Source organism: Zonotrichia albicollis, chromosome 32 (genome assembly GCF_047830755.1).
Source record: "Zonotrichia albicollis isolate bZonAlb1 chromosome 32, bZonAlb1.hap1, whole genome shotgun sequence".
NCBI lineage: Eukaryota > Metazoa > Chordata > Aves > Passeriformes > Passerellidae > Zonotrichia > Zonotrichia albicollis.
Genome location: NC_133850.1, coordinates 2,437,324 through 2,465,283, shown reverse-complemented (window position 1 = coordinate 2,465,283; position 27,960 = coordinate 2,437,324). Strand labels below are relative to the sequence as shown.

At 60.3% G+C, this 27,960-nt stretch overlaps 1 protein-coding gene across 8 annotated transcripts in view; it reads left to right on the top strand.

Moving 5' to 3' along the window:
* The window catches only part of LOC102064784 (venom factor-like), a 73,159-nt gene that overhangs the window by 1,683 nt on the left and 43,516 nt on the right, over positions 1 to 27,960 (top strand). For 5 of the 8 annotated variants that reach the window (XM_074530492.1, XM_074530491.1, XM_074530493.1 and 2 more), the window contains exons 2-15: positions 2,334 to 2,526; positions 5,500 to 5,659; positions 9,202 to 9,272; positions 9,368 to 9,462; positions 9,555 to 9,637; positions 9,729 to 9,819; positions 12,014 to 12,116; positions 12,706 to 12,826; positions 15,114 to 15,229; positions 18,717 to 18,863; positions 21,850 to 22,062; positions 23,382 to 23,576; positions 24,479 to 24,637; positions 26,655 to 26,784. In XM_074530492.1, coding sequence (XP_074386593.1) covers positions 2,334 to 2,526; positions 5,500 to 5,659; positions 9,202 to 9,272; positions 9,368 to 9,462; positions 9,555 to 9,637; positions 9,729 to 9,819; positions 12,014 to 12,116; positions 12,706 to 12,826; positions 15,114 to 15,229; positions 18,717 to 18,863; positions 21,850 to 22,062; positions 23,382 to 23,576; positions 24,479 to 24,637; positions 26,655 to 26,784 — 1,877 coding nt within the window. Of the gene's footprint in view, positions 1 to 2,333; positions 2,527 to 3,211; positions 3,289 to 5,499; positions 5,660 to 9,201; positions 9,273 to 9,367; positions 9,463 to 9,554; positions 9,638 to 9,728; positions 9,820 to 11,628; positions 11,648 to 12,013; positions 12,117 to 12,705; positions 12,827 to 12,901; positions 12,966 to 15,113; positions 15,230 to 18,716; positions 18,864 to 21,849; positions 22,063 to 23,381; positions 23,577 to 24,478; positions 24,638 to 26,654; positions 26,785 to 27,960 lie in introns of those variants that run through there. The other 3 variants (XM_074530489.1, XM_074530490.1, XM_074530495.1) reach the window with 3 other exon arrangements.

Sequence of the window (27,960 nt, the reverse complement as noted above, 5' to 3'; positions counted from 1 at the left end):
GGGCAGATTTTGCAGTTTTGGGGCAGATTTTGGGGTTTCTGAGTTCCCAAGCTGTTTTTGGGGCAGATTTTGGGGTTTTTGGGACAGATTTTGGGGTTTCTGTGCCCTGTGAAGTCCCCAAAGGTTTTGTGAGGCCCCCAAGGTGTTTTTAGGGCAGATTTTGGGGTTTCTGAGTTCCCAAAGTGTTTCTGAGGCAGATTTTGGGGTTCCTGGGTGCTGTGAGTTCCACAAGGGGTTTTTGGTGCAGATTTTGCTGTTTCTGTGTTTCTGAGGTTCTCAAGGTGTTTTTGGGGCAGATTTTGGGGGTTTTGGGACAGATTTTGGTGTTTTGGGGAAAGATTTTGGGGTTTCTGGGGCAGATTTTGGGGTTTCTGGGTCCCGTGAGGCCACCAAGGGTTTCTGAGGTCCCCAAGCTGTTTTTGGGGCAGATTTGGGGTGTTTTGGGACAGATTTTGGGGTTTCTGTGTTTCTGAGTTCCCAAGGTGGTTTTGGTGCAGATTTTGGGGTTTCTGGGTGCTCTGAGGTCACCAAAGCTTTCTGAGGTCCTCAAGTTGATATTGGGACAGATTTTGGCATTTCTGACATGCCCAAGGTGTTTCTGGGGCAGATTTTGGGGTTTCTGGTTCCTCAAGGTGTTTTGGGGCAGATTTTTGGGTTTTTGGGGCAGAATTTTGGGATTCTGAGTTCCCCAAGCTGGTTTTGGGGCAGATTTTGGGGTTTTTTGTGCCTTGTGCCATCCCATTGCTGTCCCCAGTGTGACCATGGTGACCCGGCCGTGTCTGTCCCCAGGGTGTTTTTGGGACAGATTTTGGGATTTCTGTGTTTCTGACATCCCTAAGGTGGTTTTGGGGCAGATTTTGGGTTTTTTGGGGCAGATTTTGGTGTTTCTGGGGCAGATTTTGGGGTTTCTGCACCTCATACCATCCCGTTGCCGTCCGCAGGGTGACCATGGTGACCCCGCCGTGTCTGTCCCCAGGGTGACCATGGTGACCCCACCATTGCTGTCCCCAGGGTGACCATGGTGACCCGGCCGTGTCTGTCCATCCCCAGGGTGACCATGGTGACCCAGCCATGTCTGTCCCCAGGGTGACCATGGTGACCCCAGGCCATTGCCATCCCCAGGGTGACCATGGTGGCCCCACCATTGCTGTCCCCAGGGTGACCATGGTGACCCCAGGCCATTGCCGTCCCCAGGGTGACCATGGTGGCCCCGGCCGTGTCCATCCCCAGGGTGACCATGGTGACCCCACCATTGCCATCTGCAGGGTGACCATGGTGACCCCACCATTGCCATCCCCAGGGTGACCATGGTGACCTGGCCATGTCCATCCCCAGGGTGACCATGGTGGCCCCACCATTGCCGTCTGCAGGGTGACCATGGTGGCCTGGCCGTGTCCGTCCCCAGGGTGACCATGGTGATCCCGCCGTGTCCATCCCCAGGGTGACCATGGTGACCCCGCTGTGTCCATCCCCAGGGTGACCATGGTGATCCCGCCGTGTCCATCCCCAGGGTGACCATGGTGACCCTTGGCCATTGCTGTCCCTAGTGTGACCATGGTGACCCCACCATGTCTGTCCGCAGGGTGACCATGGTGGCCCCACCATTGCCATCCCCAGGGTGACCATGGTGACCCCACCATGTCTGTCCCCAGGGTGACCATGGTGACCCCTGGCCATTGCTGTCCGCAGGGTGACCATGGTGACCCCGCCATGTCCATCCCCAGGGTGACCATGGTGACCCCACCATTGCTGTCCCCAGGGTGACCATGGTGACCCCGCTGTGTCCATCCCCAGGGTGACCATGGTGACCCCACCATTGCCGTCCCCAGGGTGACCATGGTGACCCCACCATGTCCATCCCCAGGGTGACCATGGTGACCCGGCCGTGTTCATCCGCTGGGTGACCATGGTGACCCCACCATAGCCGTCCCCAGGGTGACCATGGTGACCTGGCCGTGTCCGTCCCCAGGGTGACCATGGTGACCTGGCCGTGTCCATCCCCAGGGTGACCATGGTGACCCGGCCGTGTCTGTCCGCAGGGTGTTTTTGGGACAGATTTTGGGATTTCTGTGTTTCTGACATCCCCAAGGTGTTTTTGGGGCAGACTTTGGGTTTTTTGGGGCAGATTTTGGTGTTTCTGGGGCAGATTTTGGGGTTTCTGCACCTCATACCATCCCGTTGCCGTCCCCAGGGTGACCATGGTGACCCCGCCGTGTCTGTCCCCAGGGTGACCATGGTGACCCCACCATTGCCGTCCCCAGGGTGACCATGGTGACCCCGCCATGTCTGTCCGCAGGGTGACCATGGTGACCCCAGGCCATTGCCGTCCGCAGGGTGACCATGGTGGCCCCGGCCGTGCTGCGGCTGGACACGGACGAGCTGGTGCTGCTGGAGGCGCCCGGGCTGAGCGCGGCCACCCAGGCGCTGCTGCTGGTGCACGACTTCCCCCAGAAGCGCCAGGTGCTGTTCCGGACCAACGTGGAGCTGAGCCCCGCGCAGGGCATGATGGCCACGGCCACCATCAAGGTACCGCGTCACCTCCCCATGGTCGGTGTCACCATCCCCTGGTCAGTGCCACCATCCCCTGGCCACGGCCACCATCAAGGTACGGCGTCACCTTGTCACCCTGGTCTGTGTCACCATCCCCTGGTCAGTGCCACCATCCCCTAGCCACGGCCACCATCAAGGTACGGCGTCACCTCCCCATAGTCGGTGTCACCTCCCCTTCTGGTCAGTGCCACCTCCCCTTCTGGTCAGTGCCGCCTCCCCATGGTCGGTGTCACCTCCCCATGATCGGTGTCACCTCCCCTTCTGGTCAGTGTCACCTCCCCCTGGTCACTGCCACCATCTACTGTGTCACCTCCCCATGGTCGGTGTCACCTCCCCATGATCGGTGTCACCTCCCTTCTGGTCTGTGTCACCTCCCCCTGGTCAGTGCCACCATCAAGGTATGGCGTCCCCTCCCCATGATCAGTGTCACCTCCCCTTCTGGTCAGTGTCACCATCTCCTGGCCACGGATCAAGGTACGGGGTCACCTCCCCATGATCAGTGTCACCTCCCCATGGTCGGTGTCACCTCCCCATGATCAGTGTCACCTCCCCTTCTGGTCAGTGTCACCTCCCCATGATCGGTGTCACCTCCCCTTCTGGTCTGTGTCACCTCCCACTGGTCACGGCCACCATCAAGGTACGGGGTCACCTCCCCATGATCGGCGTCACCTCCCCATGATCGGTGTCACCTCCCCTTCTGGTCAGTGTCACCATCTCCTGGCCACGGCCACCATCAAGGTACGGGGTCACCTCCCCATGATTGGTGTCACCTCCCCTTCTGGTCTGTGTCACCTCCCCCTGGCCATAGCCACCATCAAGGTATGGCGTCACCTCCCCATGATCGGTGTCACCTCCCCATGATCGGTGCCACCTCCCCTTCTGGTCAGTGTCACCATCTCCTGGCCACAGCCACCATCAAGGTACAGGGTCACCTTGTCACCTTGGTCAGTGTCACCTTGTCATCCTGGTCAGTGTCATCACTCCCTTCCAGACACTGCCACCACCCCCTTCCAGTCAGTGTCACCTCCCCCTTGTCATTGTCACCAACCCCCTCTCGCCACGGCCACCATCAAGGTATGGTGTCATCTTGTCACCCTGGTCAGTGTCACCTCCCCTTCTGGTAACTGCCACCACCCCCTTCTGGTTAGTGTCACCTCCCCATTCCAGTCAGTGCCACCTCCCTTTGGTCAGTGTCACCTCCCCCTGGTCACTGTCACCATCAAGGTACAGTGTCACCTCCCCTTTCCAGTCACTGCCACCACCCCCTTCTGGTCACTGTCACCATCAAGGTACAGTGTCACCTCCCCCTTCTGGTAACTGCCACCATCCCCTGGTCACTGCCACCATCAAGGTACGTGTCACCTCCCTCCACTGGTCACTGCCACCACCCCCTTCTGGTCTGTGTCACCATCTCCTGGCCACGGCCACCATCAAGATACGGGGTCACTTTGTCACCCTGGGCAGTGTCACCTCCCTCTGGTCACTGTCACCTCCCACTTCTGGTCAGTGTCACTGCCCTCTTCTGGTAACTGCCACCAGCCCCTTCTGGTCAGTGTCACCTCCTCCTGGTCAGTGTCACCATCAAGGTAGGGTGTCACCTCCCTCCACTGGTCACTGTCACCAACCCCTTCTGGTCAGTGTCACCTCCCCACCCTGGTCAGTGCCACCATCAGGGTACGGGGTAATCTTGTCACCCTGGTCACTGTCACTGTCCCTTTCTGGTAAGTGCCACCACGCCCTCCAGTCAGTGCCACCCCTCTGGTCAGTGTCACCACCCCCTCCGGTCAGTGCCACCCCCTGGTCAGTGTCACCACCCCTTCTGGTCAGTGTCACCTCCCCTTCTGGTCAGTGTCACCTCCCCACCCTGGTCAGTGCCACCATCAAGGTACAGTGTCACCACCCCCTTCTGGTCACTGCCACCACCCCCTTCTGGTCAGTGTCACCTCCCCTTGTGGTCAGTGTCACCTCCCCCTGGTGACCATCACGGGTCACTGTCCCCACGGTCACTGCCCGGGACGGGAAACGGGAACTGACCCTGAGCGGGGGAGGGGAATGGCCGGAGGGGGACAGCGGGGTGGGGACAGTGGTCACTCTGGGGACAGTGGTCACTCTGGGGACAGTGGGGTGGTCACTCTGGGGACAGTGGTCACTGCTGGGGACAGTGGTCAGTGCTGGGGATAGTGGTCAGTCCTGGGGACAGTGGTCACTTTGCGGACAGTGGTCAGTCCTGGGCACAGTGGTCACTTTGGGGACAGTGGTCAGTCCTGGGGACAGTGGTCAGTGCTGGGGACAGTGGTCACTCTGGGGACAGTGGGGATGGTCACTGCTGGAGACAGCAGTCACTGCTGGGGACAGTGGTCACTCTGCGGACAGTGGTCAGTCCTGGGGACAGTGGTCACTCTGGGGACAGCAGTCACTGCTGGGGACAGTGGTCACTCTGGGGACAGTGGGGTGGTCACTCTGGGGACAGTGGTCAGTCCTGGGGACAGTGGTCACTCCTGGGTAGAGTGGTCACTCCTGGGGACAGCGGTCAGTGCTGGAGACAGTGGTCAGTGCTGGTGTCCATGGGAATGGTCACCTTCAGGTGTCCCCACAGATGTCCTCAATGTCCCCAATGTCCCCAGTGTCCCCAATGTCCCCTGTCCCTGTTGATGTCTCCTGTCCCCATGGATATCCCCTGTCCCCAATGTGTCCCCAATGTCCCCAATGTCCCCACTATCCCCCATCCCCATGGATGTCCCCAATCGCTGCAATGTCCCCGATGTCCCCAGTGTCCCCAATGTCACCCTGTCCCCAATGCCCCCAATCCCCCAATGTCCCCATTGTCTTCAATGTCCCCGATGTCCCCAGTGTCCCCAATGTCCCCCCAGTCCCCAATCCCCCCCAGTCCCCCCAATGCCCCCACTGTCCCCAGTGTCCCCAATGTCCCCACTGTCCCCGTGTCCCCAGGTGCCAGCCAAGGCGCTGCCGCAGGCGCCGGGGAAGCGCTTTGTGGCGGTGACAGCGCGGGTGGCCGCGGTGACACTGGAGAAGGTGCTGCTGGTGGCCCTGCAGAGCGGCCACGTCTTCGTGCAGACCGACAAACCCATCTACACGCCGGGCAGCACCGGTGAGGGACACCTGGGGACACCTGGGGACACCTGGGGACATTGGGGGGGATGGGGACACCCAGGGGATGGGGACACTGTGGGGACATTGAAGGGTTGGGGACACCTTGGGGGCTTGGAGACACCACCAGGAGCTCTGGTGAGTGACCCTGGGGACACCTGGGGACACTGCAGGGACAGCTGGGGACATGGGAGGGGATGGGGACACCAAAGGGATGGGGACACTGTGGGGACATCACAGGTGTGGGGACACCTCAGAGGGCTGGGGACACTGCCAGGGCCACCAATGGATGAGTGGGGACGTTGCAGAGACATCTGGGGACATTGCAGAGACAGCTGGGGACATTGGAGGGGATGGGGACACCCAGGGGATGGGGACACTGTGGGGACATTGAAGGGTTGGGGACACCTTGGTGGCCTGGAGACACCACCAGGAGCTCCGGTGAGTGACCCTGAGGACACCTGGGGACACCTGGGGACACCTGGGGACATTGAAGGGGATGGGGACACCAAAGGCATGGGGACACTGTGGGGACATCACAAGTGTGGGGACAGCTCAGAGGGCTGGGGACACTGCCAGGGCCACCAATGGATGAGTGGGGACACTGCGGGGACAGCTGGGGACATTGGAGGGGATGGGGACACTGCAGGGACAGCTGGGGACATTGGAAGGGATGGGGACACCCAGGGGATGGGGACATTGAAGGGTTGGGGATACCTTGGGGGCTTGGAGACACCACCAGGAGCTCCGGTGAGTGACCCTGAGGACACCTGGGGACACTGCAGGGACAGCTGGGGACATTGGAGGGGATGGGGACACCAAAGGGATGGGGACACTGTGGGGACATCACAGGTGTGGGGACAGCTCAGAGGGCTGGGGACACTGCCAGGGCCACCAATGGATGAGTGGGGACGTTGCAGAGACATCTGGGGACACCCAGGGGATGGGGACACTGTGGGGACATTGAGGGGTTGGGGACACCTTGATGGCTTGGAGACACCACCAGGAGCTCTGGTGAGTGACCCTGAGGACACCTGGGGACACCTGGGGACACTGCAGGGACACCTGGGGACACTGCAGAGACAGTTGGGGACATTGGAGGGGATGGGGACACTGCAGGGACAGCTGGGGACATTGGAGGGGATGGGGACACCCAGGGGATGGGGACACTGTGGGGACATTGGGGGGTTGGGGACACCTTGGTGGCTTGGAGACACCACCGGGAGCAACGGTGAGACACCCTGGGGACACCTGGGGACATTGGAAGGGATGGGGACACTGCAGGGACACCTGGGGACACTGCAGGGACACCTGGGGACATTGGAGGGGATGGGGACACCCCGGGGATGGGGACACTGTGGGGACATCACAGGCAGGGGGACACCCCCACCTTGTCCCGTCAACGTCTCCTGTGTCCCCTCACCTTGTGCCCTGTGTCTCCACGTGTCCCCTGTGTCCCCTCCCAGTGCTGGCCGTCCCCATGTGTCCCCTCAGCTTGTCCCTTGTGTCCCTTAATGCTGTCCCCTCACTTTGTCCCTTGTGTCCCTTCCCATCTTGTTCCCATTGTCCCCTCTCACCTTGTCCCCTATGTCCCCACCCTGTCCTTGTCCCCCCTCACCTTGTCCCCACCTGTCCCCTCACCTTGTCCCCTTTGTCCCCCCTCACCTTGTCCCCCTTGTCCCCTGTGTCCCCTCCCAGTGCTGGCTGTCCCCAAGTGTCCCCTGTGTCCCCTCACCTTGTCCTACATGTCCCCTGTGTCCCGACCCTTCCTTGTCCCCTGTCCCCCCTCACTTTTTCCCCTGTGTCCCCTCAGTTTGTCCCTGTGTCCTCTCACCTTGTCCCCTGTGTCCCTTAACGCTGTCCCCTCACTTTGTCCCCTGTGTCCCCTCACTTTGTCCCCTATGTCCCCTCTCAGTGCCGGCTGTCCCCGCGTGTCCCCTCACCTTGTCCCTTGTGTACCGTGACATTGTCCCCTCTCACCTTGTGCCCAAGTGTCCCCTCACGTTGTCCCCTCACTGTCCCCTGTGTCCCCTCAGATTGTCCCCTCACCTTGTCCCCAAGTGTCCCCTGTGTCCCGACCCTGTCCTTGTCCCCTATGTCCCCATGTGTCCCCTGTGTCCCCTCTCACTTTGTCCCCTCCCAGTCCCCTGTCTCCCCTCCCAGTGCTGGCTGTCCCCAAGTGTCCCCTGTGTCCCCTCTCACTTTGTCCCTTGTGTCCCCACCCTGTCCTTGTCCCTGTGTCCCCTCACTTTGTCCCCTCACCACCTCCTGTGTCCCCTCACTGTCCCCTGTGTCCCCTCCAGTGCTGGCTGTCCCCAAGTGTCCCCTGTGTCCCCTCACATTGTCCCCTGTGTCCCCTGTGTCCCCTCTCACCCTGTCCCTTGTGTCTCCTCACCTTGTCTCCCTTGTCCCCTGTGTCCCCTCCCAGTGCTGGCTGTCCCCAAGTGTCCCCTGTGTCCCCTTTGTCCCCTCACCTTGTCCCCTGTGTCCTCTGTGTCCCCACCCTGTCCTTGTCCCCTCACCTTGTCCCCAAGTGTCCCCTCACATTGTCCCCTGTCCCCCCCTCAGTCCCTTGTCCCTCCTCACCTTGTCCCCTCACCGTGTCCCCTGTGTCCCCTCCCAGTGCTGGCTGTCCCCAAGTGTCCCCTGTGTCCCCTCACCTTGTCCCCTGTGTCCTCTGTGTCCCCACCCTGTCCTTGTCCCCTCTCACCTTGTCCCCTCTCAGTCCCCTGTGTCCCCTCCCAGTGCTGGCCTGCCCCCAATTGTCCTGTCACCTTGTCCCCTCACCCTGTCCCCTGTGTCCTCTGTGTCCCCACCCTGTCCTTGTCCCCTCACCTTGTCCCCAAGTGTCCCCTCACATTGTCCCCTGTCCCCCCTTCAGTCCCTTGTCCCCTCACCGTGTCCCCTGTGTCCCCTCCAGTGCTGGCTGTCCCCACACGTTCCCTCTCACCTTGTCACCTGTGTCCTCTCACCATGTCCCCTCACTGTCCCCTGTGTCCCCACATGTCCCCTCACTGCCCCCTGTGTCCCCCGTGTCCCCTGTGTCCCCTGTGTCCCCTCATGTCCCCTGTGTCCCCTCACTGTCCCCTGTGTCCCCCGTGTCCCCTGTGTCCCCTCACTGTCCCCTGTGTTCCCTCACGGTCCCCTGTGTCCCCTCACCTTGTCCCCTCACTGTCCCCTGTGTCCCCTGTGTCTTCCGTGTCCCCTGTGTCCCCTCACTGTCCCCTGTGTCCCCTCACCATGTCCCCTGTGTCCCCTGTGTCCCCTGTGTCCCCTCACTGTCCCCTGTGTCCCCACATGTCCCCTGTGTCCCCTCACTGTCCCCTGTGTCCCCTCACCATGTCCCCTGTGTCTCCTCACTGTCCCCTGTGTCCCCTGTGTCCCCTGTGTCCCCACATGTCCCCTGTGTCCCCTGTGTCCCCATATGTCCCCTGTGTCCCCTCACTGTCCCCTGTGTCCCCTGTGTCCCCTCACTGCCCCCTGTGTCCCCTGTGTCCCCACATGTCCCCTGTGTCCCCTCACTGTCCCCTGTGTCCCCCGCAGTGCTCTGCCGCCTCTTCACCGTGAACCACCTCATGCAGCCGGTGGCCAAGACGGTCACCGTGGAGGTCAAGGTGAGTGCCCTGGGGTGACACACACAGGTGACACACACAGGTGACACACAGGTGACACACAGAGGTGACACGGTGCCACCCGCGTGTCCCCTCAGACGCCCGACAACGTCATCGTCAAACAAGTGCTGGTGTCATCTCCGACCAAAAACGGGATCCTGTCCTTCACCCACAACCTGCCCGAGGTCATCAGGTGGGTGGCACCGTCCCCGGGGGTGGCCTGGGGACACCCCTGGGTTGTCACCTCCCTGTCACCTCCCTGTCACCTCCCTGTCACCTCCCCAGCTTGGGCACGTGGACGATTTCGGCCAAATTCGAGGATTCTCCGGATCAGGAATTCAGCACCAAATTCGAGGTCAAGGAATACGGTGGGTGACAGGGAGGGTGGCCTTGGGGACAGCGGGGTGGCGGTGTCACCGATGGTGTCACCATGGTGTCACCGATGGTGTCACCCCGCAGTGCTGCCCAGCTTCGAGGTGTCCCTGGTTCCTGAGAAGAAGTTCCTCTACATCGACAGCCAGGAGGACTTCAAGGTGTCCATCCACGCCAGGTGACGCCAAATTGTCCCTTTTTGGGGACAAAAGTGTCCCCTCTGGGGTCACAGATGTGTGGGGGGACAGGGGGACAGCTGGGCTGGGGTGGTGGCACTGGGGACGGGGTGGACTGGGGACAATGGTGGTGGTGGCAGGGATGGGGACATGGGGACAACGGGGACATTGGTGGTGGCAGGGATGGGATGGCAGAGGGGTGGCAGGATGGGGACATGGGGACAATGGGGACATTGGTGGTGGCAGGGATGGGATGACAGAGGGGTGACAGAATGGGGACATTGGTGACATTGGTGGTGACGGGGACAGGGGTGGCAGGATGGGGACATGGGGACATTGGTGGCCTTGGTGGTGGCAGGATGGGGACATGGGGACAATGGGGTGACATTGGTGGTGGCAGGATGGGGACATGGGGACATTGGTGGTGGTGGCAGGGATGGGATGACAGGGGTGCAGGATGGGGACAATGGGGTGACATTGGTGGAGGTGGAGGCAGGGATGGGGTGACAGGGACAGGGGTGGCACCATGGGGATGTGGGGACATTGATGGTGGCAGGGATGGGATGACAGGGACAGGGATGGCAGCATGGGGACATTGATGGCATTGGTGGTGGCAGGATGGGGACATTGGTGTTGGTGGCAGGGATGGGATGGCAGGGGGTGACACCATGGGGACATGGAGACATTGGTGTTTGTGGCAGGGATGGGATGACAGAGGGGTGGCAGGATGGGGACATGGGGACAATGGGGTGACATTGCTTGTGGCAGGAATGGGGACATGGGGACATTGGTGGCATTGGTGGTGGCAGGGATGGGATGGCAGAGGGGTGGCAGCATGGGGACATGGGGACATTTGTGATGGCAGGGATGGGATGGCAGAGATGGGGTGACAGGATGGGGACATGGGGACATTGGTGGTGGTGGCAGGGATGGGGTGACAGGGGCAGGGTGGCAGGATGGGGGCAGAGTGACACAGTGACAGGGTGACACAGTGATACGGTGACACAGTGACAGGATGACAGGGTGACAGGGTGACATAGTGACACAGTGACAGGGTGACACTGACAGGGTGACACAGTGATACGGTGACACAGTGACACACTGACAGTGTGACACAGTGACAGGGTGACAGGGTGACAGGGTGACATAGTGACACAGTGACACAGTGACTGGTGACAGGGTGACATGGTGGCTGTCCCCAGGTACCTGTACGGCAGGAAGGTGGATGGGATGTGCAGGGTGACAGGGTGACACAGTGACACGGTGACAGGGTGACAGGGTGACAGGGTGACACAGTGACAGAGTGACAGGGTGACACAGTGACAGGGTGACAGGGTGACATGGTGACACAGTGACAGGGTGACAGGGTGACACAGTGACAGAGTGACACGGTGGCTGTCCCCAGGTACCTGTACAGCAGGAAGGTGGAGGGGATGTGCAGGGTGACAGGGTGACAGGGTGACACGGTGACACAGTGACACAGTGACACAATGACAGGGTGACACAGTGACAGGGTGACAGGGTGACAAGGTGACAGGGTGACAGGGTGACACAGTGACAGGGTGACAGGGTGACACAGTGACACAGTGACACAGTGACAGGGTGACACGGTGACACGGTGGCTGTCCCCAGGTACCTGTACAGCAGGAAGGTGGATGGGATGTGCAGGGTGACAGGGTGACAGGGTGACAGGGTGACAGGGTGACACGGTGACACGGTGACACGGTGTCAGGGTGACACGGTGACAGGGTGACAGGGTGACACAGTGACAGGGTGACACAGTGACAGGGTGACACGATGGCCGTCCCCAGGTACCTGTATGGCAGGAAGGTGGATGGGATGTGCAGGGTGACAGGGTGACACAGTGACATGGTGACAGGGTGACACAGTGACAGGGTGACACGGTGGCTGTGCCCAGGTACCTGTACGGCAGGAAGGTGGATGGGATGTGCAGGGTGACAGGGTGACACAGTGACACGGTGACAGGGTGACAGGGTGACATGGTGACACGGTGACACAGTGGCTGTCCCCAGGTACCTGTACGGCAGGAAGGTGGATGGGATGTGCAGGGTGACAGGGTGACACAGTGACACGGTGACAGGGTGACAGGGTGACAGGGTGACACGGTGACACGGTGACACAGTGACACGGTGACAGGGTGACAGGGTGACAGGGTGACACGGTGGCCGTCCCCAGGTACCTGTACGGCAGGAAGGTGGAGGGCATGGCCTTTGTGCTCTTCGGGGTCATGGTGGACGACGAGAGGAGGAGCATCCCCCAGTCCCTGCAGCGCGTCCCGGTGAGATGGCATTGTCATTGTCACTGTCCCTGTCCCCAGCCCTGTCCCGGTGAGATGGCACTGCCACTGTCACTGTCACTGTCACTGTCCCCAACCCTGTCCCGGTGAGATGGCACTGCCACTGTCCCTGTCCCCAATCCTGTCCCAGTGAGATGGCACTGCCACTGTCCCTGTCCCCAACCCTGTCCAGGTGAGATGGCACTGTCACTGTCACTGTCCCCAACCCTGTCCCGGTGAGATGGCACTGCCACTGTCCCTGTCCCCAACCCTGTCCCGGTGAGATGGCATTGTCATTGTCCCCAGTGATGTCCCCAACCCTGGCACTGTCCCCAACCCTGTCCCGGTGAGCTGGCACTGTCCCCAGGCCTGTCCCCAACCCTGTTCCCAACCCTGTCCCAGTGAGCCTGACACTGTCCTGCAGTTGTGTCCCCAGCTGTGTCCCCAACCCTGGCATTGTCCCTGTCCCTAACCCTGTCCCCAGTGTGTCCCCAGTGTGTCCCCAGGTGCAGGACGGTGACGCCGATGTCCTGCTGTCCCCAATGTGTCCCCAATGTCCCCAATGTCCCCAATGTCCCCAATGTGTCCCCAGGTGCAGGACGGTGACGCCGATGTCCTGCTGTCCATGGCTCACCTGCGCGAGCGCTTCCCCAAGCCCCAGGAGCTGGTGGGACACTCGCTGTATGTCACTGTCACCGTCATCACCGAGTCAGGTCTGTGCGGGGACACTGGGGACATTGGGGGACATTGGGGGACATTGGGGACATTGGGGACATGGGGGGACATGGGGGGACATTGGGGACATGGGGGGACACTCGCTCTATGTCACTGTCACCGTCATCACCGAGTCAGGTCTGTGCGGGGACATTGGGGACATTGGGGGACATTGGGGGCATTGAGGGACATTGGGGGCATTGGGGACATGGGGGGACACTCGCTGTATGTCACTGTCACCGTCATCACCGAGTCAGGTCTGTGCGGGGACACTGGGGACATGGGGGACATTGAGGGACATTGGGGACATGGGGGGACATGGGGGGACAGGGACAGCGGGGATGGGAGGACACCTGGGACAGGGACAGGTGACATGGACACTGCGGTGTCCCCACAGGAGGGTGGCACAGGGACATAGATGGGACAGGGATGGCAAGCATGTGGGGACACCTGAGATGAGGACATGGACCTCAGGTGACATGGCCACTGCTGTGTCCCCACAGGCAGTGACATGGTGGGGACAATGAGGGGACAGGGACAGCAAGAATGGGGGGACACCTGGGGTGGGGACAGGGACCCAGGTGACACGGCCACCACGGTGTCCCCACATGGAGGGTGACAGAGGGACAGTGAGGGGACAGGGACAGTGAGGGTGGGGACAGGGACCAGAGGTGACACGGCCACCACGGTGTCCCCACAGGCAGTGACATGGAGGGTGGCACGGGGACAATGAGGGGACAGGGACAGCGAGGATGAGGAGACACCTAGGACAGGGACTGGAGGTGACACGGCCACCGCGGTGTCCCCACAGGCAGTGACATGGAGGGTGGCAGGGGGACAGTGAGGGGACAGGGATGGCGAGGATGGGGACAAGGCCCGGAGGTGACACAGGAGGTGTCCCCGCAGGAGGGTGGCAGGGGACACTGAGGGGACAGGGACGGCGAGGATAGGGACAGGGACCAGAGGTGACACGGCCACCGCGGTGTCCCCACAGGCAGTGACATGGTGGGTGGCAGGGGGACAGTGAGGGGACAGGGACAGCGAGGATGGGGACAGGGACCAGAGGTGACACGGCCACCACGGTGTCCCCACAGGCAGTGACATGGAGGGTGGCACGGGGACATAGATGGGACAGGGTGGATGGGGGCACACCTGGGGTGGGGACAGGGAGGTGACACGGCCACCGCGGTGTCCCCACAGGCAGTGACATGGTGGACATCCAGGGTGGTGGCAGGGGGACATAGAGGGGACAGGAACCTCAGGTGACACGGCCACCGCGGTGTCCCCACAGGAGGGTGGCACAGGGGCATAGAGGGGACAGGGACAGTGAGCATGGGGGGACACCTGAGATGGGGACAGGGAGGTGACACGGCCACCGCGGTGTCCCCACAGGAGGGTGGCACAGGGGCATAGAAGGGACAGGGACAGCGACCATGGAGGGACACCTGGGACAGGGACCAGAGGTGACACGGCCACCACGGTGTCCCCACAGGCAGTGACATGGAGGGTGGCATGGGGACAGTGAGGATGGGGGGGACACCTGGGACAGGGAGGTGACACAGCCACCATAGTGTCCCCACAGGCAGTGACATGGTGGGTGGCAGGGGGGCAGTGAGGGGACAGGGACAGCGAGGATGGGGACAGGGACCCAGGTGACACAGCCACCACTGTGTCCCCACAGGCAGTGACATGGAGGGTGGCACAGGGACATAGATGGGACAGGGCGGATGGGGGGACATCTGGGATGGGGACAGGGAGGTGACACGGCCACCGCGGTGTCCCCACAGGCAGTGACATGGAGGGTGGCACAGAGACATAGATGGGACAGGGTGCATGGGGGCACACCTGGGGTGGGGGACAGGGAGGTGACACGGCCACCGCGGTGTCCCCACAGGCAGTGACATGGTGGACATCCAGGGTGGTGGCAGGGGGACATAGAGGGGACAGGGACCCAGGTGACACGGCCACCGCGGTGTCCCCACAGGAGGGTGGCACAGGGGCATAGAGGGGACAGGGACAGCGAGCATGGGGGGACACCTGAGATGGGGACAGGGAGGTGACACGGCCACCGCGGTGTCCCCACAGGCAGTGACATGGTGGGTGGCAGGGGGACAGTGAGGGGACAGGGATGGCGAGGATGGGGACAGGGAGGTGACACGGCCACCGCGGTGTCCCCACAGGCAGTGACATGGAGGGTGGCACAGGGACATAGATGGGACAGGGTGGATGGGGGCACACCTGGGGTGGGGACAGGGAGGTGACACGGCCACCGCGGTGTCCCCACAGGCAGTGACATGGTGGAGGCCCAGCTCGGTGACATCAGGATCGTCACGTCCCCCTACAGCATCCACTTCACCCGCACGCCCAAGTACTTCAAGCCGGGGATGCCCTTTGACCTCATGGTTGGTGACACCTTGGGGACAGCGGTGGCCCGGGATGGTGGCACGGGGTGTCCTGGGCTGGGGACAGGGCACAGCTGGGGGTGGCGGAGCAGTTGGACCCTGGGGGATGTCCCTGTGTCACCTGAGAGGGGCTGGGGACCGTGGGCTGTCCCCACTGTGTCACTGGGGTGGCACTTCCTGGTGGCAGTGTCCCTTCCTAGTGCCACCACCCTTTCCTGGTGCCACCACCCTTTCACAGTGTCCCTTCCCGGTGCCACCACCCCTTCCCAATGTCATTGTCCCCAGTGCCACCACCCTTTCCTGGTGCCACCACCCTTTCCCAGTGTCCCTTCCCGGTGCCACCCCCCCTTTCCAGTGTCATTGTCCCCAGTGCCACCACCCTTTCCTGGTGCCACCACCCATTTCCAGTGTCCCTTCCCAGTGCCACCACCCCTTCCCAGTGTCCCTTCCCGGTGCCATCACCCTTCTCAGTGTCCCCTCCCAGTGCCACTGCCCCTTCCCAGTGTCATTGTCCCTTCCCGGTGTCCCAGCCAAGTGTCCCTTCCTGGTGCCACCACCCCTCTGTGGTGCCACCACCCTTTCCCAGTGTCCCTTCCTGGTGCCATCACCCCTTCTCAGTGTCCCCTCCCAGTGCCACCACCCCTTCCCAGTGTCATTGTCCCTTCCCAGTGTCCCTGCCAAGTGACCCCTCCCAGTGCCACCACCCATTCCCAGTGCCACCACCCCTTCCTGGTGCCACCACCCATTCCCAGTGTCCCTTCCCAGTGCCACCACCCATTCCCGGTGTCACAACGCATTCCAGTGCCACCACCCATTCCCAGTATCAGTGTCCCTTCCCAGTGCCACCACCCCTTCCCAATGTCCCTTCCTGGTGCCATCACCTTTTCCCAGTGTCCCCTCCCAGTGCCACTGCCCCTTCCCAGTGTCATTGTCCCTTCCCGGTGTCCCTGCCAAGTGTCCCTTCCCGGTGCCACCACCCCTCTGTGGTGCCACCACCCTTTCCCAGTGTCCCTTCCCAGTGCCACCACCCATTCCCGGTGTCACAACCCATTCCAGTGCCACCACCCATTCCCAGTATCAGTGTCCCCTCCCAGTGCCACCACCCCGTCCTAGTGTCATTGTCCCCAGTGCCACCACCCCTTCTCAGTGTCCCTTCCCGATGTCACCACCCCTTCCCAGTATCAGTGTCCCCTCCCAGTGCCACCACCCTTTCCCATTGTCCCCTCCTGGTGCCACCACCCCTTCCCAGTGTCGCCACCACCCCTTCCTGGTGCCACCACCCATTCCCAGTGTCCCCTCCCAGTGCCACCACCCCTTCCCAGTGTCCCCTCCCAGTGCCACCGCCCCTTCCCAGTGTCGCCACCACCCCTTCCTGGTGCCACCACCCCTTCCTGGAGTCCCCTCCAGGTTTATGTCCCCAACCCCAGTGTCCCCTCCAGGTTTATGTCAATGTCACCTCCAGGTTTATGTCACCATCCCTGATGTCCCCCCAGGTTTATGTCACCAACCCTTGGTGTCCCCTCCAGGTTTATGTCAATGTCACCTCCAGGTTTATGTCACCATCCCTGATGTCCCCCCAGGTTTATGTCACCATCCCTTGGTGTCCCCTCCAGGTTTATGTCACCAACCCCGGTGTCCCCTCCAGGTTTATGTCACCTGGTGTCCCCTCCAGGTTTATGTCACCAACCCTGATGTCCCCTGCAGGTTTATGTCACCTTTCCTGGTGTCCCCTCCAGATTTATGTCACCTGGTGTCCCCTCCAGGTTTATGTCAATGTCACCACCAGGTTTATGTCACCAACCCTCGGTGTCCCCTGTCACCTCCAGGTTTATGTCCCCAACCCTGATGTGCCCTCCAGGTTTATGTCAATGTCACCTCCAGGTTTATGTCACCACCCCCTGATGTCCCCTCATGTTTATGTCACCAACCCCAGTGTCCCCTCCAGGTTTATTGTCACCATCCCTGATGTCCCCTCCAGGTTTATGTCACCAACCCTTGGTGTCCCCTGTCCCCCCAGGTTTATGTCCCCAACCCTGATGTCCCCTCCAGGTTTATGTCACCAATCCTGGGGTCCCCTCCAGGTTTATGTCAATGTCACCTCCAGGTTTATGTCAATGTCACCTCCAGGTTTATGTCACCACCCCTTGATGTCCCCTCATGTTTATGTCCCCAACCCCAGTGTCCCCTCCAGGTTTATTGTCACCATTCCTGATGTTCCCTCCAGGTTCATGTCCCCAACCCTTGGTGTCCCCTGTCCCCCCAGGTTTATGTCACCAACCCTGATGTCCCCTGCAGGTTTATGTCACCATCCCTGATGTCCCCTCACGTTTATGTCACCAACCCTGATGTCCCCTGCAGGTTTATGTCACCTGGTGTCCCCTCCAGGTTTATGTCAATGTCACCACCAGGTTTATGTCACCAACCCTCGGTGTCCCCTGTCACCTCCAGGTTTATGTCCCCAACCCTGATGTGCCCTCCAGGTTTATGTCAATGTCACCTCCAGGTTTATGTCACCACCCCCTGATGTCCCCCCAGGTTTATGTCACCAACCCTTGGTGTCCCCTCCAGGTTTATTGTCACCATCCCTGATGTCCTCTCCAGGTTCATGTCCCCAACCCTTGGTGTCCCCTGTCCCCCCAGGTTTATGTCCCCAACCCTGATGTCCCCTCCAGGTTTATGTCAATGTCACCTCCAGGTTTATGTCACCACCCCTGATGTCCCATCCAGGTTTTTGTCACCACTCCTGGTGTCCCCGTCACCTCCAGGTTTATGTCACCACCCCCTGATGTCCCCTCATGTTTATGTCCCCAACCCCAGTGTCCCTTCCAGGTTTATTGTCACCATCCCTGATGTCCCATCCAGGTTCATGTCACCAACCCTTGGTGTCTCCTGTCCCCCCAGGTTTATGTCCCCAACCCTGATGTCCCCTGCAGGTTTATGTCACCAATCCTGGTGTCACCTCCAGGTTTATGTCACCTTTCCTGGTGTCCCCTCCAGGTTTATGTCAATGTCACCTCCAGGTTTATGTCACCACCCCTGATGTCCCCTCACGTTTATGCTACCAACCCTGATGTCCCCTGCAGGTTTATGTCACCAATCATGATGTCCCCTGCAGGTTTATGTCACCTTTCCTGGTGTCACCTCCAGGTTTATGTCAATGTCACCAGCAGGTTCATGTCCCCAACCCCTGGTGTCACCTGTCCCTCCAGGTTTATGTCCCCAACCCTGATGTCCCCTCCAGGTTTATGTCAATGTCACCACCAGGTTTATGTCACCACCCCCTGATGTCCCTTCATGTTTATGTCCCCAACCCCAGTGTCCCTTCCAGGTTTATTGTCACCATCCCTGATGTCCCCTCCAGGTTCATGTCCCCAACCCTGATGTCCCCTGCAGGTTTATGTCACCTTTCCTGGTGTCACCTCCAGGTTTATGTCAATGTCACCACCAGGTTCATGTCCCCAACCCCTGGTGTCCCCTGTCCCCCCAGGTTTATGTCACCAACCCCGACGGGTCCCCGGCGCCGCGTGTCACCGTGCAGGCCGATGGCTTCCAGGGCCAGGTGTCCACCCGGGGCGATGGCACGGCCAGGCTGGTCCTCAACATGCCGGCCACCAAGGACAGCGTCCCCATCACCGTGAGTGGGGACACCGCTGTCACCTCGCCGGGGTGGCACTGATGGGGAGGTGACCGGGGCTTGGGGTGGGTGAGGTGGCCGGAGTGACCAAGGTTGAGGTGGCTGAGGTCAAGACCTCCGTGGTGGCCAAGACCGCCACAATAGCCAAGAACTTTGTGGTGGCCAAGTGTCACCATGATGGCCAAGACCTCTATGGAACCCTATGGTGATCAAGTCCCCCATGAAGGCCAAGACCACCATAGTGGACAAGACCTTTATGGTGGCCAAGCCCTCCATGATGGTTCCTCTATGGAACCTCTATGGTGGCCAAGCCTTCCATGGTGGCCAAGACCTTTATGGTGGGCAAGACTTCTATGGGACTTCTATGATGGCCAAGACCTCTATGGAGCCCCTATGGTGGCCAAGACCTCCATGATGGCCAAGGCCTTTATGGTGGCCAAGACCTTTATGGAACTTCTGTGGTGGCCAAGATCTCCATGATGGCCAAGGCCTTTATGGTGGCCAAGACTGCCATGATGGCAAGACCTCCATGGTGGCCAAGACCTCTATGGAACCTCTGTGATGGCCAAGACCTTTATGAAACACCTATGGTGACCAAGCTCCCCATGATGGCCAAACCATCTATGGTGGCCAAGACCTTTATGGTGGCCAAGACCTCTGTGGAACCTCTGTGGTAGCCAAGTTCTCCATAATGGCCAAGACCTTCACGGTGGCCAAGACCTCTGTGGAACCTCTATTGTGGCCAAGACCTTTGTGGTGGCCAAGACCTCCATGATGACCAAGAGCTTTATGGTGGCCAAGCCCTCCAGGATGACCAAGACCTTTATGGAGCACCTATGGTGGCCAAGCCCTCCATGATAGCCAAGACCACCCATAGTGGCCAAGACCTTTATGGTGGCCAAGCTCTCTATGATGGTTCTTCTCTGGAACATCTATGGTGGCCAAGCCCTCTGAGATGGCCAAGACCACCATAGTGGCCAAGACTTCCATGATGGCCAAGGCCTCTCTGGTGGCCAAGAACTTTATGGAACCTCAGTGGTGTCCAAGCCCTCCATGATGGTTCCTCTATGGAACCTCTATGGTGGCCAAGCCCTTTATGGAACCTCTATGGTGGCCAAGTCCTTCATGATGGCCAAGACCTTTATGGTGGCCAAAACCTCTATGGTGACCAAGTGTCACCATGATGGCCAAGACCTCTATGGAACCCTATGGTGATCAAGTCCCCCATGAAGGCCAAGATCACCATAGTGGACAAGACCTTTATGGTGGCAAGATCTTTACGGAACCTCTGTGGTGGCCAAGACCTTTATGGTGGCCAAGCCCTCCATGATGGTTCCTCTATGGTGGCCAAGCCCTCCATGATAGCCAAGGGCTCTATGGTGGCCAAGACCTCTATGGAACATCTCTGGTGGCCAAGGCCTCCATGATGGTTCCTCTGTGGAACCTCTATGGTGGCCAAGACCTTTATGGAACCTCTGTGGTGTCCAAGCCCTCCATGCTGACCCAGTGCCACCGGGTCCCTCCATGGTGACCCAGTGCCACCGTGTCCAGGCCTATCACAGCCAGGCTGGCTCGGGCAACTTCCTGCACCTGGCCGTGGCCAAGACCTCCGTGGTGGCCAAGCTCTCCACGATGGTCAAGGCCTCTATGGTGTCCAAGAACTTTATGGAACCCCTATGGTGGCCAAGCCCTCCATGGTGCCAAGACCTTCATGGTGGCCAAGACCTCTATGGAGTCCCTATGGTATCCAAGGCCTCTATGGTGGCCAAGACCTTTATGGAACCTCTATGGTGGCCAAGATCTTTATGGTGGCCAAGCCCTCCATGATGGCTCTTCTGTGGAACCTCTCTTGTGGCCAAGTCCTCCATGAAGGCCAAGGCCTCTATTGTAGCCAAGACCTCCATGCATCCTCAATGGTGGCCAAGTCCTCCATGATGGTTCCTCTGTGAACCTCAATGGTGGCCAAGCCCTTTATGGAACCTCTATGGTGGCCATGACCTGTATGGAACCTCTCTGGTGTCCCACCCCTCCATGATGGTTCCTCTGTGGAACATCTCTGGTGGCCAAGCCCTCCATGATGGTTCTTCTGTGGAATCCCTATGGTGGCCAAGACCTCCAGGATGGTTCCTCTATGGAACCTCTCTGGTGGCCAAGGCCTCCATGATGGTTCCTCTATGGAACCTCTATGGTGGCCATGACCTTTATGGAACCTCTCTGGTGGCCAAGCCCTCCATGATGGTTCCTCTGTGGAACCTCTGTGGTGTCCAAGACCTCCATGCTGACCCGGTGCCACCATGTCCCTCCATGCTGACCCGGTGCCACCGTGTCCCCGTGCCAGGTGCGGACGGCGCAGGCGGGGCTGCCCCCGGAGCGCCAGGCCCGGCAGCAGATGACGGCCCAGGCCTACCGCAGCCAGGCCAGCTCGGGCAACTTCCTGCACCTGGCCGTGGCCAAGACCTCCATGATGGCCAAGACGTTTATGGAACCTCTATGGTGGCCAAGATCTCCATGATGGCCAAGGCCTTTATGGTGGCCAAGACCTTAATGGAACCTCTATGGTGGCCAAGGCTTCCATGGTGGCCAAGACCTTTATGGTGGGCAAGACTTCTATGGGACCTCTATGGTGGCCAAGACCTCTATGGAGCCCCTATGGTGGCCAAGCCCTCCATGATGGCCAAAGCCTCTATGGTAGCCCAGATGTCTATGGTGGCCAAGCTCTCCATGATGGTTCCTCTACGGAACCCCTATGGGTGGCCAAACCCTCTGTGATGGTTCCTCTGTGGAACCCCTCTGGTGGCCATGACCTCTATGGAACCTCTCTGGTGCCCAAGCCCTCCATGATGGTTCCTCTGTGGAACATCTCTGGTGGCCATGACCTTTATGGAACCTCTCTGGTGTCCAAGACTGCCATGATGGTTCCTCTGTGGAACCTCTGTGGTGTCCAAGCCCTCCATGCTGACCCGGTGCCACCGTGTCCCCGTGCCAGGTGCGGACGGCGCAGGCGGGGCTGCCCCCGGAGCGCCAGGCCCGGCAGCAGATGACGGCCCAGGCCTATCGCAGCCAGGCCGGCTCGGGCAACTTCCTGCACCTGGCCGTGGCCGCCACCGAGCTCCAGCCCGGGGACAACCTGGCCGTCAACTTCCACCTCAAGACCAGCGACAACAACGTCCGCAACTCCGTCCCGTTCTTCACCTACCTGGTGGGTACCCGTGGTTCGTCGCTGGTGCCTCCAGCTGGAGCACCTGGAGGTCCTTGAGGGACCTGAGGAGTTCTTGAGGGGTTTGGGATGTCCTTGAGGGGTTTGGGAGGTTCTTGAGGGGTTTGGGAGGTTCTTGAGGGAACTGAGAGGTCCTTGAGGGGTTTGGGAGGTTCTTGAGGGGTTTGGAGGGTTCTTGAGGGAACTGAGAGGTTCTTGAGGGGGTTGGAAGGTTCCTGAAGGAACTGAGAGGTCCTTGAGGGGTTTGGGAGGTTCTTGAGGGAACTGAGAGGTCCTTGAAGGGTTTGGGGGGTCCTTCAGGGGTTTGGAAGGTTCTTCAAGGAACTGAGAGATCCTTGAGGGATTTGGAAGGTCCTTGAGGGGTTTGGGAGGTTCTTGAGGGGTTTGGAAGGTTCTTCAAGGAACTGAGAGATCCTTGAAGGATTTGGGAGGTTCTTGAGGGGGTTGGAAGGTTCCTGAAGGAACTGAGAGATCCTTGAGGGGTTTGGGAGGTTCTTGAGGGGACTGAGAGATCCTTGAGGTATTTGAGGGGTCCTTGATGGAACTGAGAGGTTCTTGAGGGGTTTGGAAGGTCCTTGAGGGGTTTGGAAGGTCCTTGAGAGGCTTGGGTGGCCTTGAAGTCCTTGAGGTGGCCCTTGAGGGGTCCTGGAGGCCTTGGAGGTGTTTGAGAGGTTCTTGAGGGGTTTGGAAGGTTCTTGAGGGACCTGGAAGGTTCTTGAGGGGTCTGGGAGGTTCTTGAAGGGTTTTGGAAGGTTCTTGAAGGAACTGAGCGATTCTTGAGGGGTTTGGGGAGTTCTTGAGGGGTTTGGGAGGTTCTTGAGGTACCTGAGAAGTTCTTGAGGGGTTTAGGAGGTGATTGAGGGATTTGGAAGGTTCTTGAGGGATCTGGGAGGTCCTTGAGGGACTTGGGTGGTCTTGAGGGACCTGGAGGACATTTGGGTGATCTTTGGGGGACCTGGGAGATCCTTGAAGGAACTGAGAGTTCCTTGAGGGGTTTGGGGGCTCCTTGAGGTGTTTGGAAGGTCCTTGAAGGAACTGAGCGGTCCTTGAGGGGTCTGGGAGGTTCTTGAGGGGTTTGGAAGGTCCTTGAAGGAAATGAGCGGTTCTTGAGGGAACTGAGAGGTTCTTGAGGGGTTTGGGAGGTCCTTGAGGGACCTGGGAGGTTCTTGAGGGATCTGGGAGGTTCTTGAAGGGTTTTGGAAGGTCCTTGAAGGAACTGAGCGGTTCCTGAGGGGTCTGGGAGGTCCTTGAGAGGACACTGGTGGACGTCCAGGTGCTCCTCACGCTTTGGTTGCCCGCAGATCATGACCAAGGGCCGCATCCTGCGCGCCGGCCGGCAGCGGCACGAGCCCGGCCAGAGCCTGGTGACCATGACCCTGCCGGTGACGCCCGAGCTCATCCCGTCCTTCCGCGTGGTGGCCTTCTACTCGGTGCTGCCCGGCGAGATCGTGGCCGACTCCGTCTGGGTGGACGTCAAGGACACCTGCATGGGCTCCGTGAGTGACCTCCTGGTGGCCCCGGGGTGGTCAAGGGGGGTTTGGAGATGTTGGATGGGTGTTTGGTGGTGGTGGAGTGGTCCTTGAGGGGTTTGGGAGATCCTTGAGGGGTTTGGGAGGTTCTTGAGGGGTTTGAGACGTTCTTGAGAGGTTTGGGAGGTTCTTGAGGGAACTGAGAGGTTCTTAAGGTCCTTGAGGTGGCCCTTGAGGGGTTTGGGAGGTCCTTCAGGGCTCTTGGAGATGTTGGAAGGGGTTTGGTGGTGGTGGAGTGGTTCTTGAGGGGTTTGGGAGGTTCTTGAGGGACATCAAGGACACCTGCATGGGCTCTGAGAGTGACCCCATGGTGGCCCCAGAGTGGTCAAGGGGGGGTTGGAGATGTTGGATGGGGTTTGGTGGGGCGATTCTTGAGGTCCTTGAGGGGTTTGGGAGGTTCTTGAGGGACCTGGGTGGTCCTTGAGGGGTTTGGAAATTTCTTGAGGGACATCAAGGACACCTGCATGGGCTCTGTGAGTGACCCCATGGTGGCCCCAGGGTGGTCAAGGGGGCGTTGGAGATGTTGGATGGGTGTTGGTGGTGGTGGAGTGGTTCTTGAAGTCCTTGAGGGGTTTGGGAGGTTCTTGAGGGATCTGGGAGGTCCTTGAGGGGTTTGAGAAATCCTTGAGGGACCTGAGTGGTCCCTGGTGGGGATTTGGTGTCACTTGTGCGGGTTTGGACACTCCATGAGGAGCTTGGACATCTCCTGGGTGACCCAGGTGACCCTGGTGGCTCTGGTGGCCCCACCATGAAGCCCACGGCCACCAGCTTCTCCTGGAGGTCCAGATGTGGTGTCTCCCGTGGCGGGGGTGGGACAGAAGTGTCCCTTGGGGACACCTTGGGGACGTCACCTCCCGTGTCCGTGGCAGCTGGTGGTGAAGGCGGCCTCAGAAGATGACAACCGGGTCCAGGAGCCAGGGGTGCGGATCGAGCTGCTCATCGAGGGCGACCACAAGGCCCACGTGGGGCTGGTGGCCGTGGACAAGGGCGTCTACGTGCTCAACAAGAACAAGATCACCCAGAGCAAGGTGGGTGGGCCCGGCCTCCATGTCCCCAAGGGGTGGGGGTGGCCACCAGGGTTGTCCCTGGTGTCCCATGGTGGTGGCCACCATGGTTGTTCATGCTGTTCCTGATATCTCCTCGTGGTGGCCACCAGGGTTGTCCTTGGACCTGATGTCCTATGGTGGTGGCCACCATGGTTGTCCCTGTTGTCCCATGGTGGTGGCCACCATGGTTGTTTTTGATGTTCCTTGGTGGTGGCCACCATGGTTGTCCCTGTCTCCATCATCCCCTTGTGGTAGCCACCATGGTTGTCCTTGGACCTGATGTCCCATGGTGGTGGCCACCATGGTTGTCCTTGGACCTGATGTCCTTTGTGGTGGCCACCATGGCTGTCCCTGTCTCCATTGTCCCATGGTGGTGGCCATCATGGTTGTCCCTGTCCCCATTGGTCCTTGGTGGTGGCCACCATGGTTGTCCTTGGTCCTGATGTCCCCTTGTGGTGGCCACCATGGTCGTCCCTGATGTCCCCTGGTGGTGGCCACCATGTTTGTCCCTTTCTCCATCATCCCCTGGTGGTGGCCATCATGATTGTCCCTGTCCCCATTGGTCCTTGGTGGTGGCCACCATGGTTGTCCCTGATGTTCCCTAATGGTGGCTACCATGGCTGTCCTTGGACCTGATGTCCTATGGTGGTGGCCACCATGGTTGTCCTTAGTCCTGATGTTCTCTGGTGGTGGCCATCATGGTTCTCCCTGTCTCCATCATCCCCTTGTGGTGACCATCATGGTTGTCCCTGTTGTCCCATGGTGGTGGCCACCATGGTTGTCCCTGTCTCCATTGTCCTTGGTGGTGGCCATCACCGTGGTTCCTGATGTCTCCTGGGTGGTGGCCACCATGATTGCCTCTGTCCCCATCATCCCCTCGTGGTGGCCACCATGGTTGTCCCCATACCCATCATCTCCGGGGTGGTGGCCACCATGGTTGTCCCTGTCTCCATCATCCCCTTGTGGTGGCCACCATGGTTGTCCTTGGGCCTGATGTGCCCTGGTGGTGGCCATCATGGTTGTCCTTGATGTCTCCTGGTGGTGGCCACCATGGTTGTTCTTGCTGTTCCTGATATCTCCTGGTGGTGGCCACCATGGTTGTCCCTGTCCCCATCATCCCCTGGTGGTGGCCACCATGGTTGTTCTTGCTGTTCCTGATATCTCCTGGTGGTTGCCACCATGGTTGTCCCTGTTGTTCCTTTGTGGTGGTCATCATGGCCTGATGTCCCCTGGTGGTGGCCATCATGGTTCTCCCTGTCTCCATTGTCCCCTGCTGGTGGCCACCATGGTTGTTCTTGCTGTCCCTGCTGTCCCATGGTGGTGGTGGCCCTCATGGTTGTCCATGTCTCCATCATCCCCTGGTGGTGGCCACCATGGTTGTCTCTGCTGTCCCATGGTGGTGGCCATCATAGTTGTCCCCATTGTCCCTGGGTGGTGGCGGTGGCCATCACAGCTGTCCTGTCACCTCTGGGTGGTGGCACTGGCTGTCACAGCCGTGGTGTCACCTCAGGATGGTGGTGGCCATCACAGCTGTCCCCTGTGGTGGCAGGTGTGGGACACGGTGGAGCAGGGTGACATCGGCTGTGGTGGCAGTGTCACAGCTGTCCTGTCCCTGTCCCCATTGTCCCTGGGTGGTGGCAGTGGCCATCACAGCTGTCCCCATTGTCCTTGGAGGGTGGTGGTGGCCATCACAGCTGTCCTGTCACCTCTGGGCAATGGTGGCAGTGTCACAGCTGTCCCTGTGGTGGCAGGTGTGGGACACAGTGGAGCACGGTGACATCGGCTGTGGTGGCCATCACAGCTGTGGTGTCACCTCTGGGTGATGGCAGTGTCCATCATGGCTGTCCTGTCACCTCTCAGTGGGGGCCATCACAGCTCTCCTGTCACCCCTGGCTGGTGGCAGTGTCACAGCTGTGGTGTCACCTCTGGCTGGTGGCAGTGTCCCAGTGTCCCAGCTGTCCCCGTGGTGGCAGTGTCACAGCTGTCCCCTTGGTGGCAGGTGTGGGACACGGTGGAGCGCGGGGACATCGGCTGCACGGCCGGCAGCGGCCGGGACAACGTCGGCGTCTTCGCGGACGCCGGCCTGAGCCTGGCCACCAGCGTGCAGGTGACCATGCCCCAGCGCTCAGGTGGGGACACCGCGGTGGCACCTCGGGGACAGTGGGTGGGACCGCGGGGAGGTGGCATCTGACAGGGGTGGCACCTCGGGGACAGGGGTGGTACCACAGGGAGGTGGCATCTGACAGGGGTGGCACCTCGGGGACAGCGGGTGGGATCACGGGGAGGTGGCATCTGACAGGGGTGGCACCTCGGGGATGGAGGAGGTGACATCTCAGGGATGGTGGAGGTGGCACCTCGGGGACAGGGGTGGCACCTGCGGGAGGTGGCATCGGACAGGGGTGGCACCTTGGGGACAGCATGTGGCACCTGCAGGAGGTGGCATCTGATAGGGGTGGCACCTTGGGGACAGCGGGTGGCACCTCCAGGAGGTGGCATCTGACAGGGGTGGCACCTTGGGGATGGAGCAGGGGATGGGGATGGGAGAGGTGACACCTTGGGGATGGTGGAGGTGACATCTCAGGGATGGTGGAGGTGGCACCTCGGGGATGGTGGAGGTGACACTTCAGAGATGGGAGAGGTGACACCTTGGGGATGGAGCAGGTGACATCTCAGGGATGATGGAGGTGACATCTCAGGGAGGGTGAAGGTGACACCTTGGGGATGGAGCAGGTGACATCTCAGGGATGGTGGAGGTGACACCTTGAGGATGGGAGAGGTGACACCTTGGGGATGGAGCAGGTGACACTTCAAGGATGTGGCACCTCAGGGATCAGGGAGGTGACACCTTGAGGATGGGAGAGGTGACATCTCAGGGATGGGGATGGTGACACCTTGGAGATGGAGGAGGTGACACCTTGAGGATGGAGCAGGTGACATCTCAGGGAGGGTGGAGGTGATACCTCAGGGATGGTGGAGGTGGCACCTTGGGGATGGTGGGGGTGACACCTTGGGGATGGTGGAGGTGACACTTCAGAGATGGTGGAGGTGACATCTCAGGGATGGAGGAGGTGACACCTCCGGGAATGGAGCAGGTGACATATTGGGGATGGAGGAGGTGGCACCTTGGGGATGGAGCAGGGGACAGGGATGGTGGAGCAGGTGACATCTCAGGGATGGGAGAGGTGACATCTCGGGGATGGTGAAGGTGACATTTAGGGGGATGGGGGTGGTGACACCTCAGGGATGGAGGAGGTGACCCTGAACGTTGGGAGGTGACACCTGGGACACCTTGGGGTCCTGACCGG